Source organism: Ursus arctos, unplaced genomic scaffold (assembly GCF_023065955.2).
Source record: "Ursus arctos isolate Adak ecotype North America unplaced genomic scaffold, UrsArc2.0 scaffold_2, whole genome shotgun sequence".
NCBI classification, from domain to species: domain Eukaryota; kingdom Metazoa; phylum Chordata; class Mammalia; order Carnivora; family Ursidae; genus Ursus; species Ursus arctos.
In genome coordinates this window covers 9,623,824-9,636,674 of record NW_026622874.1, presented here as the reverse complement: position 1 = coordinate 9,636,674, position 12,851 = coordinate 9,623,824, and the positions used below count along the sequence as shown (strand labels likewise).

Sequence of the window (12,851 nt, the reverse complement as noted above, 5' to 3'; positions counted from 1 at the left end):
GGTAATTGAAAAAGATGTATTAAAATATTCACAAAAGTACAATTCTGAAGAAGGAAAAAACCAACAAATAATAATGAACTTGATGCTTTTTCCCGAGCTGGATACATTTCTACTGAAAACCTACAGGTGGTTTGGGATTTTCACCTCGAAGTGATCCCTTCTGGGTGGCCCCTGATCACACGGAATGTTAAAAGGTCTCGTTCTGCCAATAATTAGACATGGGAGGGCAGCTCTGTGGGCTGAGAGCAACCCCACTGCTGTCATCTGGGGCCTGGCACGCAACGCTGGGACCCAAGGCAAAGGGCCAAAAACCCAGAGGAGGTTAGGAGAAAGCCCCGAGGCTGAGGTGCTCTACCCAAGCCTGCCCCACAGACCCAGAATGACACTGGCTGGCGGAGGAGGTGGGGGGGAGGCAGCAGGGGGGCAGCAAGGTGGGGTGGAGGCCGGTGGGTGTCGCTAGAGGGGGCGCGGCGCTGGTGCCCTGGGGTGGCAGCTTCACAGCAATCAGGACTGTCACTCTCAGGAGGTATTAGGAGGGTCTCCTTTATTCACAGGACCCGGCAGGGGGGACGGAGGAGGCCCCTTTTCTCTGCAACAGCCGACTGCAAGGAAACATTGCACGCACTTGGTCTCTCAACAATTGGTGAACTTTCTGCCTTACAACAGTCCTGGTCAGCTGTCCAAGTCTCACGGTGGCAAAAGCGCCCCAAGAATGTTGTCATCTCGGCATCCGATGGAAGAAGGGGGACAATCCCAGCCCCCCCCCCCCAAACACACACGCACACACAGGTCTTCGGAGCCTCCTGCAGTTCTCGGAACGGATACAGGGAAGTTTTGGGGGGCAAGGCAAAGTTGCCCGCCTTGCAGAAACATCTCGGGTGAGCCCCGGGGCCATCACAGCAAGGGGGTCCTCGGGAAATACAAGGCCACACGGCCAGACGGGGATTAGTGTCAAAGCTCATAGACCCTTCCTGCATTATCACCTCGCGCCACTTCTGTACCCAAGGCCCTCCGGGAGCACGCGGACACTCGGCCTCAGTTTCCCTCACGAAGGGGACAGGAGACGGGGAGGCCAAGGGAGCTGCTCCGGGCACGCCTCAGACGCAATGGCAGGAAAACCAGCATTACCCGAACGTGTTCTGTGACCTGCTGGCCGGTATCCTGCCCACGACCAGGGTGTTCCACTTCGTTTTAAGTGGAAAAGAAATTCTGTTACAACAAAATAATCCAGGAAAAAGGGGGAATGACAATAAAAAGAAGGGTTCGCTGATCTTCGCCATGTTTTTCATTCCCAGTAAAAGATAAACTCACTGGCTTGAGATGGGGTAAGGAGGGTAGTCAATGGAAGAAGATGAATTCTTAGGATACCCAAAATTCTTCCTCGTCTCATTATCAATTCCATATAATGGGAAAAAGTGGGGGGAAAAAAGTAAAAACAAACAAAAAAGAAAAACCAAACCCCCCCCCCCAAAACTCCAAAAACAGTAACAGAGAAGAGACTTCCAGAGTAGAAGTGCTAATAACCCTACCTGCTGATTTAAAAATCTAGACTCTCTTTACCTTTGACACACCGTGAAGCTATTACAGAACCATGACTAATGCCGCCTCTTGCCGGAATCATGATGGAAGCTTTTACAAGGATGATTCTCTGGAGACAGCTCTGGGAGGCTAGACTGGCTTCTAATGATCCCATTTGTGCCGACTTAAAAGGAAATAAAATCCCTCTCCTTCGGCTGTATGGGGATCCTTATTTTGAGCAGGAGGGACTTGGGCAATGAACATAAGTGGTACCTTTTACTCTCCAAATGGTACAGTGCTCCTCCAGCAAGGCCTAGGTTCCTACTTGAGTCATGTATTTGTTATCGATCTAAACGTACCTAGAAAGAGGTGACCTTGGCATTTATCCTTTGCTGGTCTTGCCATGACAAATGCACAAACTGATACAATAAAGGGTTTAACATTAAAGTCGGTCTCACGGTCTGACGACACTTAAAGCAAAAAACTGCCCTGTATCTGAGAGAGGAAAAACACCAACAAAAACGTCTCAAACTTCAAGTGGCACGGCTAAGGGAGGTTTTCTAAATCCTAGAGCCCAAGAGGTGGGGTTAACACTGGGTTAGAGGCCCCCCGGGCACGCTGCCATCACAGTGTCTCCACTCCAACCACGATCAATGCTACGACTGGTTAAGCCCTTAGATAAAAGGGCCATGTCTACTGAAATACGAAAGATCTGCTACCGTCTCCACGAAGGCAAACCACACCTAAATGACAGCGACAGGAATGTTTCTGACTTTTCCCAACTGGAAAGGACCCTGAAAGAAAGTAAAAACAGCAAGACAATTTATATATACGTAGAATCATACCATCTTTTCGTCATGCAACACTGGCTCCCCATATCGGATTAAATAGAATATTTATACACATCCTTTATACACATCTTTTTCTCCTTCCATGAATAAACTGTGTTTGTCCTTGCCCGGCTCTCCAAGGCCACACGTGGCTATGGGTTCCATTTTCTGCACAAGTGTCCCATTTCGTTGGTTTCTTGCTTAGGATATGTTCTGGGTCTTCTCTTAATTTTTCCGGATGTCCGCGTACACCACAGACTCTGACTTGTTAATCCTGTCGCTGTGATGTCCACCAGAGTGGTCTAACTGCGCGTATATGACTGGGCCCTGGAGAAGAGAAACACAATTAAGGGTTTGGGAAAACCCGGTGGTCCCTTTGGGGGCAGGTGCAGAAGCAGTATTACAGCGGTAACATTAGGGTTCCAGAGTCATGAGCTCCTTCTTCTGAATGTCTTCAAGAAGACCCCTTAGAAACAGTATGTCCAGGGCTGACCCTAAAACAAGGCTGCAGATGCTTCGGTGACCGTGAAAGCTGGTGCACGGAGGCATATGACATCACACAGTACATCGACTTCTGTATCTGACTGGGAATTTCTATACAATATAATATTCCTCCTCAGGAATTACCCTCATCTCCATACGTGCCACAGAATTCCTCAACCCCTGTAACTGGGATCAGGGTTTTCAGGTCGAAGATGGGCACTTCCCCAACCAACCTGAGCCCCACTGAAATCGCGAGCCTCAGATCAATGTCCCTCAGAAAGCAGCACGTTGGGCATCACCCACAGATACGGCCAATCTGAACTGGTCACTCTGTACAAACAGGTGCTTAAAAACATTTCGAATATTCTCTCATGTACCTACTTAGAGTATAATTCTTTTGGTCTGATCCTATCCTAATAAAGGTATTGCCTCTTCAGTATCTAAGACCAGGTAACTATTTTTCCTGTTTTAAAGTAAAAAACCAAAAAGCTATGACCTGGAGCAATGTACATACAGAACACTCTGGATAGACTAGTGGAGACCAAGTCCTCCCTTTGGCCTCAGCAGTGAGAAGGGGGCTCCAGGGTCCCACAGGGCAGCCAGGGCAGGAGGGCTGCCGGGGGTGGACAGTGAGTTCTCTCTCCGGCTCCTGGGGGAGGAGGTCTGAGCAGAGGCTGGAGTTTCAAAGATCAAACGGGTGCTTGCACTTTACGACCCTCATCGTCCCCTCCAACCCGGAGATTCTCAAGTCAACAATAACACAACAGCCCTGAGTGCAAAAGACAAGTTCAATATAACGCAAAGTCGACTTTTCTCCCAATCCAGGAAACTCTCCTTGAGAAGCCAAATATGGTGCTTCAGCTTTCAACTTTGCAATCAGAGGCTCAGTAGCCAGAAGCCCGCAGTTTCAACTAAACATCTTTATTCCCACCTAGGAGCCCCATAGCCTGCATCCCCTAACGTGTCATGGGGGAGCCCGAGGAGTGCAGGCGCTCCGACTTCTCCAGAAGGAACATGCCGGCTGTCAGGGCTGCACGGTGTGCACCCGAAGTGGTTACAAAACAATATCCCAGGGCCGCCTCTCAGGCCAACAGCCTGTCCACTAACAGACTGTGATGGAAACCACTGCAGACAGTCCAGCCAACTGATCTGGTCCAGCCAGAGGTTGCTGAACTGCTCCTGACCAGATCTGCCCAGCCAACCTACTGGGAGCCAAAAAAATATGGTGGCTGGCTTAAGCCGGTATGTTTTGGGGTGGTTTGTTACACAGCAATAGCTAACGGATCTACTAGGTGAGTGGAAAAGAAAGAACAGAGAGAACAAAGATGAAGAAAGAATAGAGAATAAGCCGAGAATCAGTCAGTAAATGTTACAATACCAGTAAGGTGTCTCATTGAGACAGTGCTGTCTTTCATGCCAAAAGGACGCAACAATTTGTCGAAAGCAACTGGGAAAACACTGATAGATGAAAGCATTCCCTCCTGTTGACGGATTTTTTTTTCCCCCAAACTGCTTCCCACTATCCCATGTCCTCGCTCCCTTTCCCTCTTCCAATGGGGTCTTGAGGTCAGGGATTTTGTTAGGTAAGTGCCTGGAGCAGGACTGGGCAGACCCAGTAGGTGCCCATGAAGGGCTGGATGGCGTAATGGAGCCAAAGGAATTCTGGGATGTGGGTCACGATTGGGCATCGGCTGACAGATCTAGCTCAATCCAGAACAGCTCTTTGAAGCCAGGTTCTGAAGGTGATCTGGAAGCCGAAAGTATCCTGGGTCTCTGTGGAACATGGAAGAGGATCCAGGGGACCAAGATCAATGTGGAAATGACTCCACCACTGCTAAGATCGTCACTCTTTGGTATTCGAGAATTAAAACACCACCAAGAACAGCACCTATGCTAACCCAGATGTTTTTACTGCACACCTTGGCACTCACCCCCTCTACCCTCCACTTTTTTGTGCAGGGTGGGGGTGGGCTTTACCACAAAGAATTACAGCAATCCAGTGAAAAATTGCTCTGGATACATTTTCCCCCAACTATTTACAACATAAATTGTCCTTAACTACTGAAAATGTTTCAAGAAACGAATTGCTTGACCCAGGTCTCTTCTTTTAAGTGCCAACTAGAGATAAAATTACTCCTGAATTTCACGTGTATGAAATCCATTCCAATATAAAAAACATACTGGTGAAGGTGGGAGGAGAGGGTTCTTGAGGAAAGGGCTACAGAAGAGCAAGGACGCCTACCTCCAAACACGCACGAATGACGCCGCAGCTACCGTGTCCTGTCCTGCTGTCTGTCCACTTCCCATCGTCTCTGCGGCCCTTTCTAATCTCAGCGGCGCCTGAGCCCCTAGCAGAGGTAACCCCAAGAGAGAACATCTGCTTTTACCATATGCTCGGTGACCGTTCACAAAACACCCTTTTCAGGAATCGCTGCCAAAAACAGGTGTGAAACACAGCTGCAAGTTCGGATTCTGAGATAAACGAGACCGAGTATCAGAGCGGCCGTGAAAGGAACCGGACAGGCAGGAGAAAATCAGCATCTGCCTTCGAGCCAGACAGATCTGGATCTAACAGCAGCTCTGCCACTACCTAGTAACCTTGAGCCAGTGTGACTCAACCTGACAAAGCTTCCTTTTCTTCAAGTGTTAACACAGGGACGATACAAGAACCGGCCTCGTAGGGCCGCAGGGAGAACCCGAGGCGGCGCTGCGCATGCGCACTTCAAACCTTCCCCCCACGCTGACAGGTGCCTAACTAGTCCCTAACTAGTCCTCTCTCCATCACCGCCCCCCACCCATTCCTGCCTTTTGCATACAAAACATTAACCATTTCCACAAAAGGATTCAGGAAAGAGACCCACAGAAATTACTTTAAACGAAACTACACAAAGGAAGAATTTTACTCCTCATCCCTAATGCCAGCATACTCTACGTGGTGCCTACCCAACACCCTTGCCAGCCCGACCTTCTGCTTCCACTTCGCTGGATGAACCCTAATTTGGGTTTGGTGTTCATGGCCCCTTCACCCGGGTAAATTAGCCCACCGTCCCCTGCCCCCAGGGGTGAAGCCAGTCACCATTCCTGTCCCCCTGCCCATGACTGGAAGAGGCATCAGCACGTGACCCAGGCCCAGTGGGGACTCAGAGAAGCCTGCTGAGGGAACTTCTGGTGAAGGTCTTCTTCCGTAATAAAAACTTCATGGGAGGGCGCCTGGGTAGCGCAGTCGTTAAAGCGTCTGCCTTCAGCTCAGGGCGTGATCCCGGCGTTCCGGGATCGAGTCCCACATCGGGCTCTTCTGCTATGAGCCTGCTTCTTCCTCTCTCACTCACCTGCTGTGTTCCCTCTCTCGCTGGCTGTCTCTCTGTCACATAAATAAATAAAATCTTTAAAAAAAAAAAAAAAACTTCATGGGAGGAGATTAAGCTCCCCTTTTCTCAGGCGCTGCCTGAAACCATCTGGAGGCCGCGGAAGGAGCCCAAGAACAAAGATATTATACCGAGGATGAAAGAATACGGTGGAAAGAACTATGTTGCTGATGACACTGTGAGGGCACTGAACTAAAAACAGAAGTGCCTGGTTTGGGACCTCTTGTCAGTTAATGAACCTCTGACTGTTAATTAAAGCTACTTTTTCAAGCCTTCCAATTGTAACAAAAATAGTGACCAAAGACAGACAAATAATACAGCAAGCTTCATGTCCTGCTTGGGTGTTACGTCTCATCTTCTGTAAATTTCCTTAGTGCACTCCTGTTATTTCTCTTCTTCTGATAAAATAACATGGAATTATTTATTCCTCCAAGTAGTAATTACTAATGCTATTAGATTCTCAGATGGTGCCAGCGGGTAGGAAATGGGAGGTTTTGCTGATCAGGGAACATGTCATGATAAAACCCCTGGAAGAAAGAACCAAGGGATAGTTTGCAAATATTCCTATCCGAGCCCCACATCACCAACCTGACTGCTAGCACGGGCAGCGACTGCCTCCACCTGTCCTTACAAAGCACAGTGCATCACGGGCCCTTCTAATTAAAAACAGAAAAATGAGAAGACCGACCTGCCCCAATCCATCATTTCAGAGATGAGGAACAGATGCTGAGGTGAACTCATTCTCCCCAAGCTGACACCACTGGCTGGACCCCAGAGTCCGTGCCAGTCCGTTAATACATCAGTAATTCTTTTTTTTTTTTTTTTAAGATTTCATTTATTCATTTGACAGAGAGAGAGACAGCCAGCGAGAGAGGGAACACAAGCAGGGGGAGTGGGAGAGGAAGAAGCAGGCTCCCAGCCGAGGAGCCTGATGTGGGGCTCGATCACGCCGGGATCACGCCCTGAGCCGAAGGCAGATGCTTAACCGCTGTGCCACCCAGGCGCCCCTATACATCAGTAATTCTTAAAACACTACCCTGGAGTTCATCTAAGCATGAAGACTTCCTCAAGGCTGTTTGTCAGGGTATTTTTAAAAAAAAAATCTGTTCATTAGGGTATTTTTAAAAATTCAGGACATCACAGAAAAGCCTAAAAACAACCCAGGAGACTCAAAGGTTTTTGAAGGCAGGGTCTGGGTGCTAATCATCCCTGCACTTCCCACGCTCAGCCTACGCTGCCCGAACAGTAAGCACCCACGTGTGCGTGGAAGTGATCCAAACAGAACACACGGAAGAATGACTGGACTCTTAAGAGAATCATTATGTTTGGTTGCATTCAACTTATCAAAGGTAATTAATCTCATAAATTCCCTAATAAGACGAACATATCAGGTCAAGCAAGTTTTTCCTACACTGTGAAAACCTTTGCAGAGTCAGTGGCCAACTGTTCATCAGTGTGAACAAACTGGAGAGAGACTGTACCACAAGGATTCCGGTGAGAACAACCTCCACCCAGTACTCGGTACTTAGAGACACATTGCTACTGCGAAACGGAAGACGGCGCGTGAGCAACGGTGAATGGAAGCGCACACAGGGGAGCCCGGGTGGCTCAGCTGGTTGAGTGACGTTTCATTTCAGCTCAGGTCATGATCTCGGGGTCGTGAGATCGAGCCTCGAGCTGGGCTCTGTGCTCAGCGGGGAGTCTGGATGGAGATTCTCTCCCTCTGCCCCTCCGCCGGCTCTCTCTCTCTCTCTCTCTCAAATGAATAAATGAATCTTTAAGAAAAAAAAAGCACACACTAGGATCACCTGCTAATGCTCTATGGCGCTTGGGAATTTTATGGTGTGACCGAAGCAAATGTTTTAACCTTAGGATAGCGGTCCCTGTTGCCACTAAATGCAAAGCGAAATAAAACAAAAGCTAGAAGAGAAAGCTGCTAGGAAGTCACGTGATCTGCTTCCAAGCCTTGCGTTAACTGGCAAAGGATTTGTAAGTTCCGGGAACAGGTAAGGCAGAAACTAGTTTTAACAAGTACCAACTGTAAAATAAAAGGTACAGTATGACTTGATAAAAATAACTGAGTCAGACAAAGGGCGCTCAGGTACACGGCACCTGAACAGAAACCCTGATTTACGACCTGATGGGGACAGAAGAGGCCTTCAGGGGTCTACCCTGAGCACAAAGGAAATCACGCAGGAATCAACTGGGAGAAACACCACAGTTTTACGCCCAAAGCTAATCTGGTGTTATCTTGCAGAGGCTGAAAAATGCCAATACAGACTGACACAATGGTTGGATTCTTTCTCACCAACTTCTAGAAAATGCCATCGAGTTGGGCCTGGGCAGACCCCTGGGGGTTTACTCACAGGAAGTGAGCCAGTCTCTGACTCAGGGACAGCAGGCACTCAAAACGGGGTGGGCAAGTCTGCTTACAGAACAGTGAGCCCTCATCTTTCCTTCCTCTGCTCAGCTCCCAAGCAGGGATTTCTTTCTAGAGAAAGTGACTAACCCCCCCAAAAAGACTCTCAGCAACTGATATCTAGAGGACCCCAAATAGAAGACGGCCAGCACTTTATACCAACAGTGAAGCCCACTACCCAGAAGCGCTCTCTCTGTACAAAGAGCTTCTGATCAGATTTGAGTACCTTAAATATCAATGGCTAAGCAAGGATCATTGAGCATCTGAGTCAAGCTTCTGACATGAAAGACAGAAATTATAAGAGAGGGGCGCCTGGGTGGCTCAGTCATTAAGCGTCTGCCTTTGGCTCGGGGCCTGATCCCAGGGTCCTGGGATCGAGCCCCGAGTCGGGCTCCCTGCTCTACTGGGAGCCTGCTTCTTCCTCTCCCACTCCCCCTGCTTGTGTTTCCTCTCTCCCTGGCTGTGTCTCTGTCTGTCAAATAAATAAATAAAATCTTAAGAAAAAAATAATAAAGTTGTTTAGAAACATGAAGATAAATACCAGAAGAAACAGTTAAAAGAATGGAAAGCGTTTGCCTATTATTTCTTTCATTTTTTTTTCTCACTCTAATCAGGTATTGCCCATTCTCTGCAGTCTGCCCTTCTTCGTGCTTCATTCTGGACAGTGTCTACTGCTGCGTCTTTGAGCTTACTGATCTTCTCTTCTGTGGTGTATGCCATCCGATGATTTTTTTTCTTTCCCATTTTGGTCTTTTTTATATTTGTCTCATCATGTCAAGGTTCTCTTTACATCATTCAGGTTATTTATAAGATTTTCATACTTGTTTAAACAAGTCCTGGTTCTACGTCCATTGTCTCATTTCTGGGTTTGTTTCAATTGACTGACTGTTCTCCTGGTTCTGTTTTTATTTTCCCGCTTCTCTGCAGGTGTGGTCATTTCTGACTGGTGCTAGACATTGCAAACTCGACACTGCCGGGTGCTGGATTTTGTTGCATTCTTACAGTGTTGGATGTTTTCTGGCGTGCAGCTAAAATACTTTCAGTTTAGTGCGATTCTTTAAAGGCCTCCTTTGAAGCTTTGCCGTGGTGGGTCCACGGTATCCACACCCTGGTGCTCCATCAGTCCTACCACCGAGGCACGACCATGCCGAGGACCACAAACAATGCTCCGTACATCACGAGGTCTCTGCGCTCTGGCCTCTAGGACCACGAACAATTCCCAGCCCTGCTTGGTGGTTTCAGGTGGTTCTCTGGTTGGAGGGTGTTTTTTCCCATGCACGCAAAAATTTCTACTCTGAAAAGGCTCAAGAGACCTCCACGACGCCACATCTCTTTGGCTCTGAGTAGTTTCTTCTCTGGTACTTTGCCTCTTATATCCTAGACACCTTGGCCTCCGCAAACACTGACCTCCGCTCCTCAATTCAGTGAGACAACTGAGCTCCGTTTGTGCTTCCCTGCCAGCACTGCAGTCTGGAAGCTGTGTCCTGGCAGCAAGCTCGGACAGTCACAGGGCTCCTCGTGTTTGCAAGTCCTTTGTCTCAGGGATCACGGTACCACACTGTGCTGTTTTGTTTTTCAATGTCCAAAAACTATTCTGTTGTTTTTTTGTTTTTCCCCCCTAGTTTGTTTTCAACAACAGGTGAGCAACTCCCACAGCACTTCAAAGCAGAAGGAAAAGTTTCCAAGCCTTCTTTGGATGCTAGGCCGAACTCCCACGCCTTTCTCCATAGCCCTATTCCCATCTGCAATCCAAATTAGCGAACCGAGGTGTCTGAGATATACTATGTTATCGGAGACAGACAGACTAGGATCGGTCATGAGTTCTGATGCTATGATATGACAAGAGAATGTGCTAGAACTTGAGTTCTAGGCCCAACTCTGTGATTTGCTGGGTGTGTGCTCTTAGTGATTTAACGTCACAATGCCTCAGTGTCCTCACTGTGTAGCAAGAGGGGCAGAAGACCCTGAGTGCCACCTCCACAGAACGCTGCTGTTCCTTTGCTTCCTTTTAGATCCTTCTGACCTCCGAAATGCCTCAGGGCAAAGCTGTAACTGGCCAAATTCCTTAGAATGCTTTCTGCCCCAGAAGGACACAGCTCTGGAATTTTTGCCATGCCACAATGAGAGTTCCAACAACACAGCCGAAACACAGTATGAACTGTGTTAAGATTAACACGGTATTAACATGCTGCTAGATTCTATGCTGAGCTCCCGACGGAAGTTACTTCTCTTCTGCACTTTCTACGAGGAGTAGAAATCAATGCTTCTCCTCGTTCACCAAACCTACCAATCATTCGGCTTCACGTTTACTTTCAACTTCTTCTAAAGAACTCATACAAAATAATTTTTTTCTGTTTTATTTTCAGTACCAAGAACATCCATTCTCCCTGCTAATCCCTTGTCTTACAGAGCGCTTCAAAACGTACTCTAGATCCCTGGATTTATTTCCTCAAGCAAGTAAGGAACCACATCTGACAAGGCCACTTCCTCATTGCATTTGGCCGAGAGGAGCGGCGGTATTAGTCAACAACCCGGGAGTGGTGCTTTGGGGGAACCCTTTACGCGAGTTGGATTCTTCTGCACGTGTCTTGTCGTGGCCCTCCTGTGCCAGCTCATTTCCCCTCTCGCTCTCCTTCCTGCCTCGTGGCCCGGGACCATTTCCTGCCCCAGGAGAGTGACCGAGCGCCCAGGCCAGCGCGCGGGGCGGGGGCGGAGCGGCAGTCGGCCGTTACCTGGTGGGACGCGGCAGGCAGGCTCTTCGCTAGACCCTCGGGGTCGGAGGGGGGCTTCCGCGGGGCCTGCTTAACCGGAGACACGCTCTCAGACGTGCTGCACCTGGGCCGTTGGCAGTTTGGAGAACAAATGTAGGAAGAAAAAAAAATTAAAATAAATGGGAAAAAAAATATAGATATGCAAGCGATGACAAAATGAAGCAGCAGATAAAACAAAACACAATGGGATGACGAGCAGCCAAAGGGTCACGGTCTGGAGGCTATTTCTCATCCCTGACACTACTCTAAGCCGATCAACTACTGTGTGTGGACGAACCAGACAGCCACGCTGTCTGCTGGATGGGACTCTGGCTGTAAGGTTTGCTTATCCTTCTGCTGCTTTGTGTTTCTCCCCTGCGATCACACCTTCTCTGGGATTAATGCTGCAAGGAGCAAGCTAAGCCTTTGTAATAGCAACCCGAGGCAAACGTCTGCCTTACGGATCCATATCCAGCTTGCTTCCTTGGCTCATCTCACCCCTTCCCTTCCTTAGCTCCCCATATCCAGTTTCCCCACGAAGACTACAACCAAGAAACCCAGGAGGTCACCAATGATAAGAAACTGTGGCATGTCCCATCCCACAGGCTGAGCTCCGTCAGGGCTCTGGGGGTGTTTAACAACAAGCACTGTCTCATAAATAAAGAAGGGAAAGTGAATGCCAGGAGGTAGGTCATTAGGGATTCTCTAATGGTACCTGTCAGGGCTTCAATCCTTTCTGATGCATTTTTAAAGAAAACCTCAGGAGTTTGGGGAGGTTCACATTCAAGCGTGGTTACTGAGACCAAAGCAAACTGTGTGTTCTGGGAACTGCATCTTCTCTGCAACAGGAAGCTCTAAGCTCAGTATCCCAAACCAAAATGTCTGAGTATCTAGCACAAAGAGGGTCTCGATCACCAATAACACAATTCACGTATGAAAGAACACACGAACACACACACACACACACGCGCGCACACACGCACACACACACACGCAGCCATTCTAGGTGAAGAACATATATATTCAGACGCTCACAAGACCTCTAGGAAAACTGACCACCCAACTTCCCTGGGATGGTAAGCTCAACGAGTTGCCAATGCAAACACAGGACGCATTTGTGGACAAACCATAATAACTGCTGGGTTAGCTCAGAGCTAGCTGGTTAGTTGTCGACGAGGGGGATGGGCTGGATACATACGCATCAGTGTTAACAGCAACGGGCAACGTGATTAGTTACCATGTGTCTAGTGGGAGTGGAAGAGGACCCCAGCCCTGCTACAGTCTCAGAGTGTCGTCTATGTCAGCTTTCCTTAAGAAGAAGATAAGCAGGATCTGATCCCGGCACACCAAGGTAGAAAAAGCAGGAGAGGGGAAAAAAAAACCACAGTAAGAAGAAAAGCAGCATTCATGATGCCATGCAGGATTCAAAGGCACACTTTTCTGCCCCCTTACGAACCCCAAAGCCAGAACTACATACAGACCCTGG

At 48.4% G+C, this 12,851-nt stretch overlaps 1 protein-coding gene across 1 annotated transcript in view; it reads right to left on the bottom strand.

The window, feature by feature from the left end:
* The window catches only part of MPZL1 (myelin protein zero like 1), a 58,591-nt gene continuing 45,740 nt past the window's right edge, over nucleotides 1-12,851 (bottom strand). Inside the window, exons 5-6 of the mRNA XM_026509450.4 lie at nucleotides 11,348-11,450; nucleotides 1-2,675 (exon numbers count right to left, since the gene is read on the bottom strand). Of these exons, the coding sequence (XP_026365235.2) occupies nucleotides 2,574-2,675; nucleotides 11,348-11,450 (205 nt within the window). The 3' untranslated portion in view covers nucleotides 1-2,573. The remainder of the gene's footprint in view (nucleotides 2,676-11,347; nucleotides 11,451-12,851) is intronic.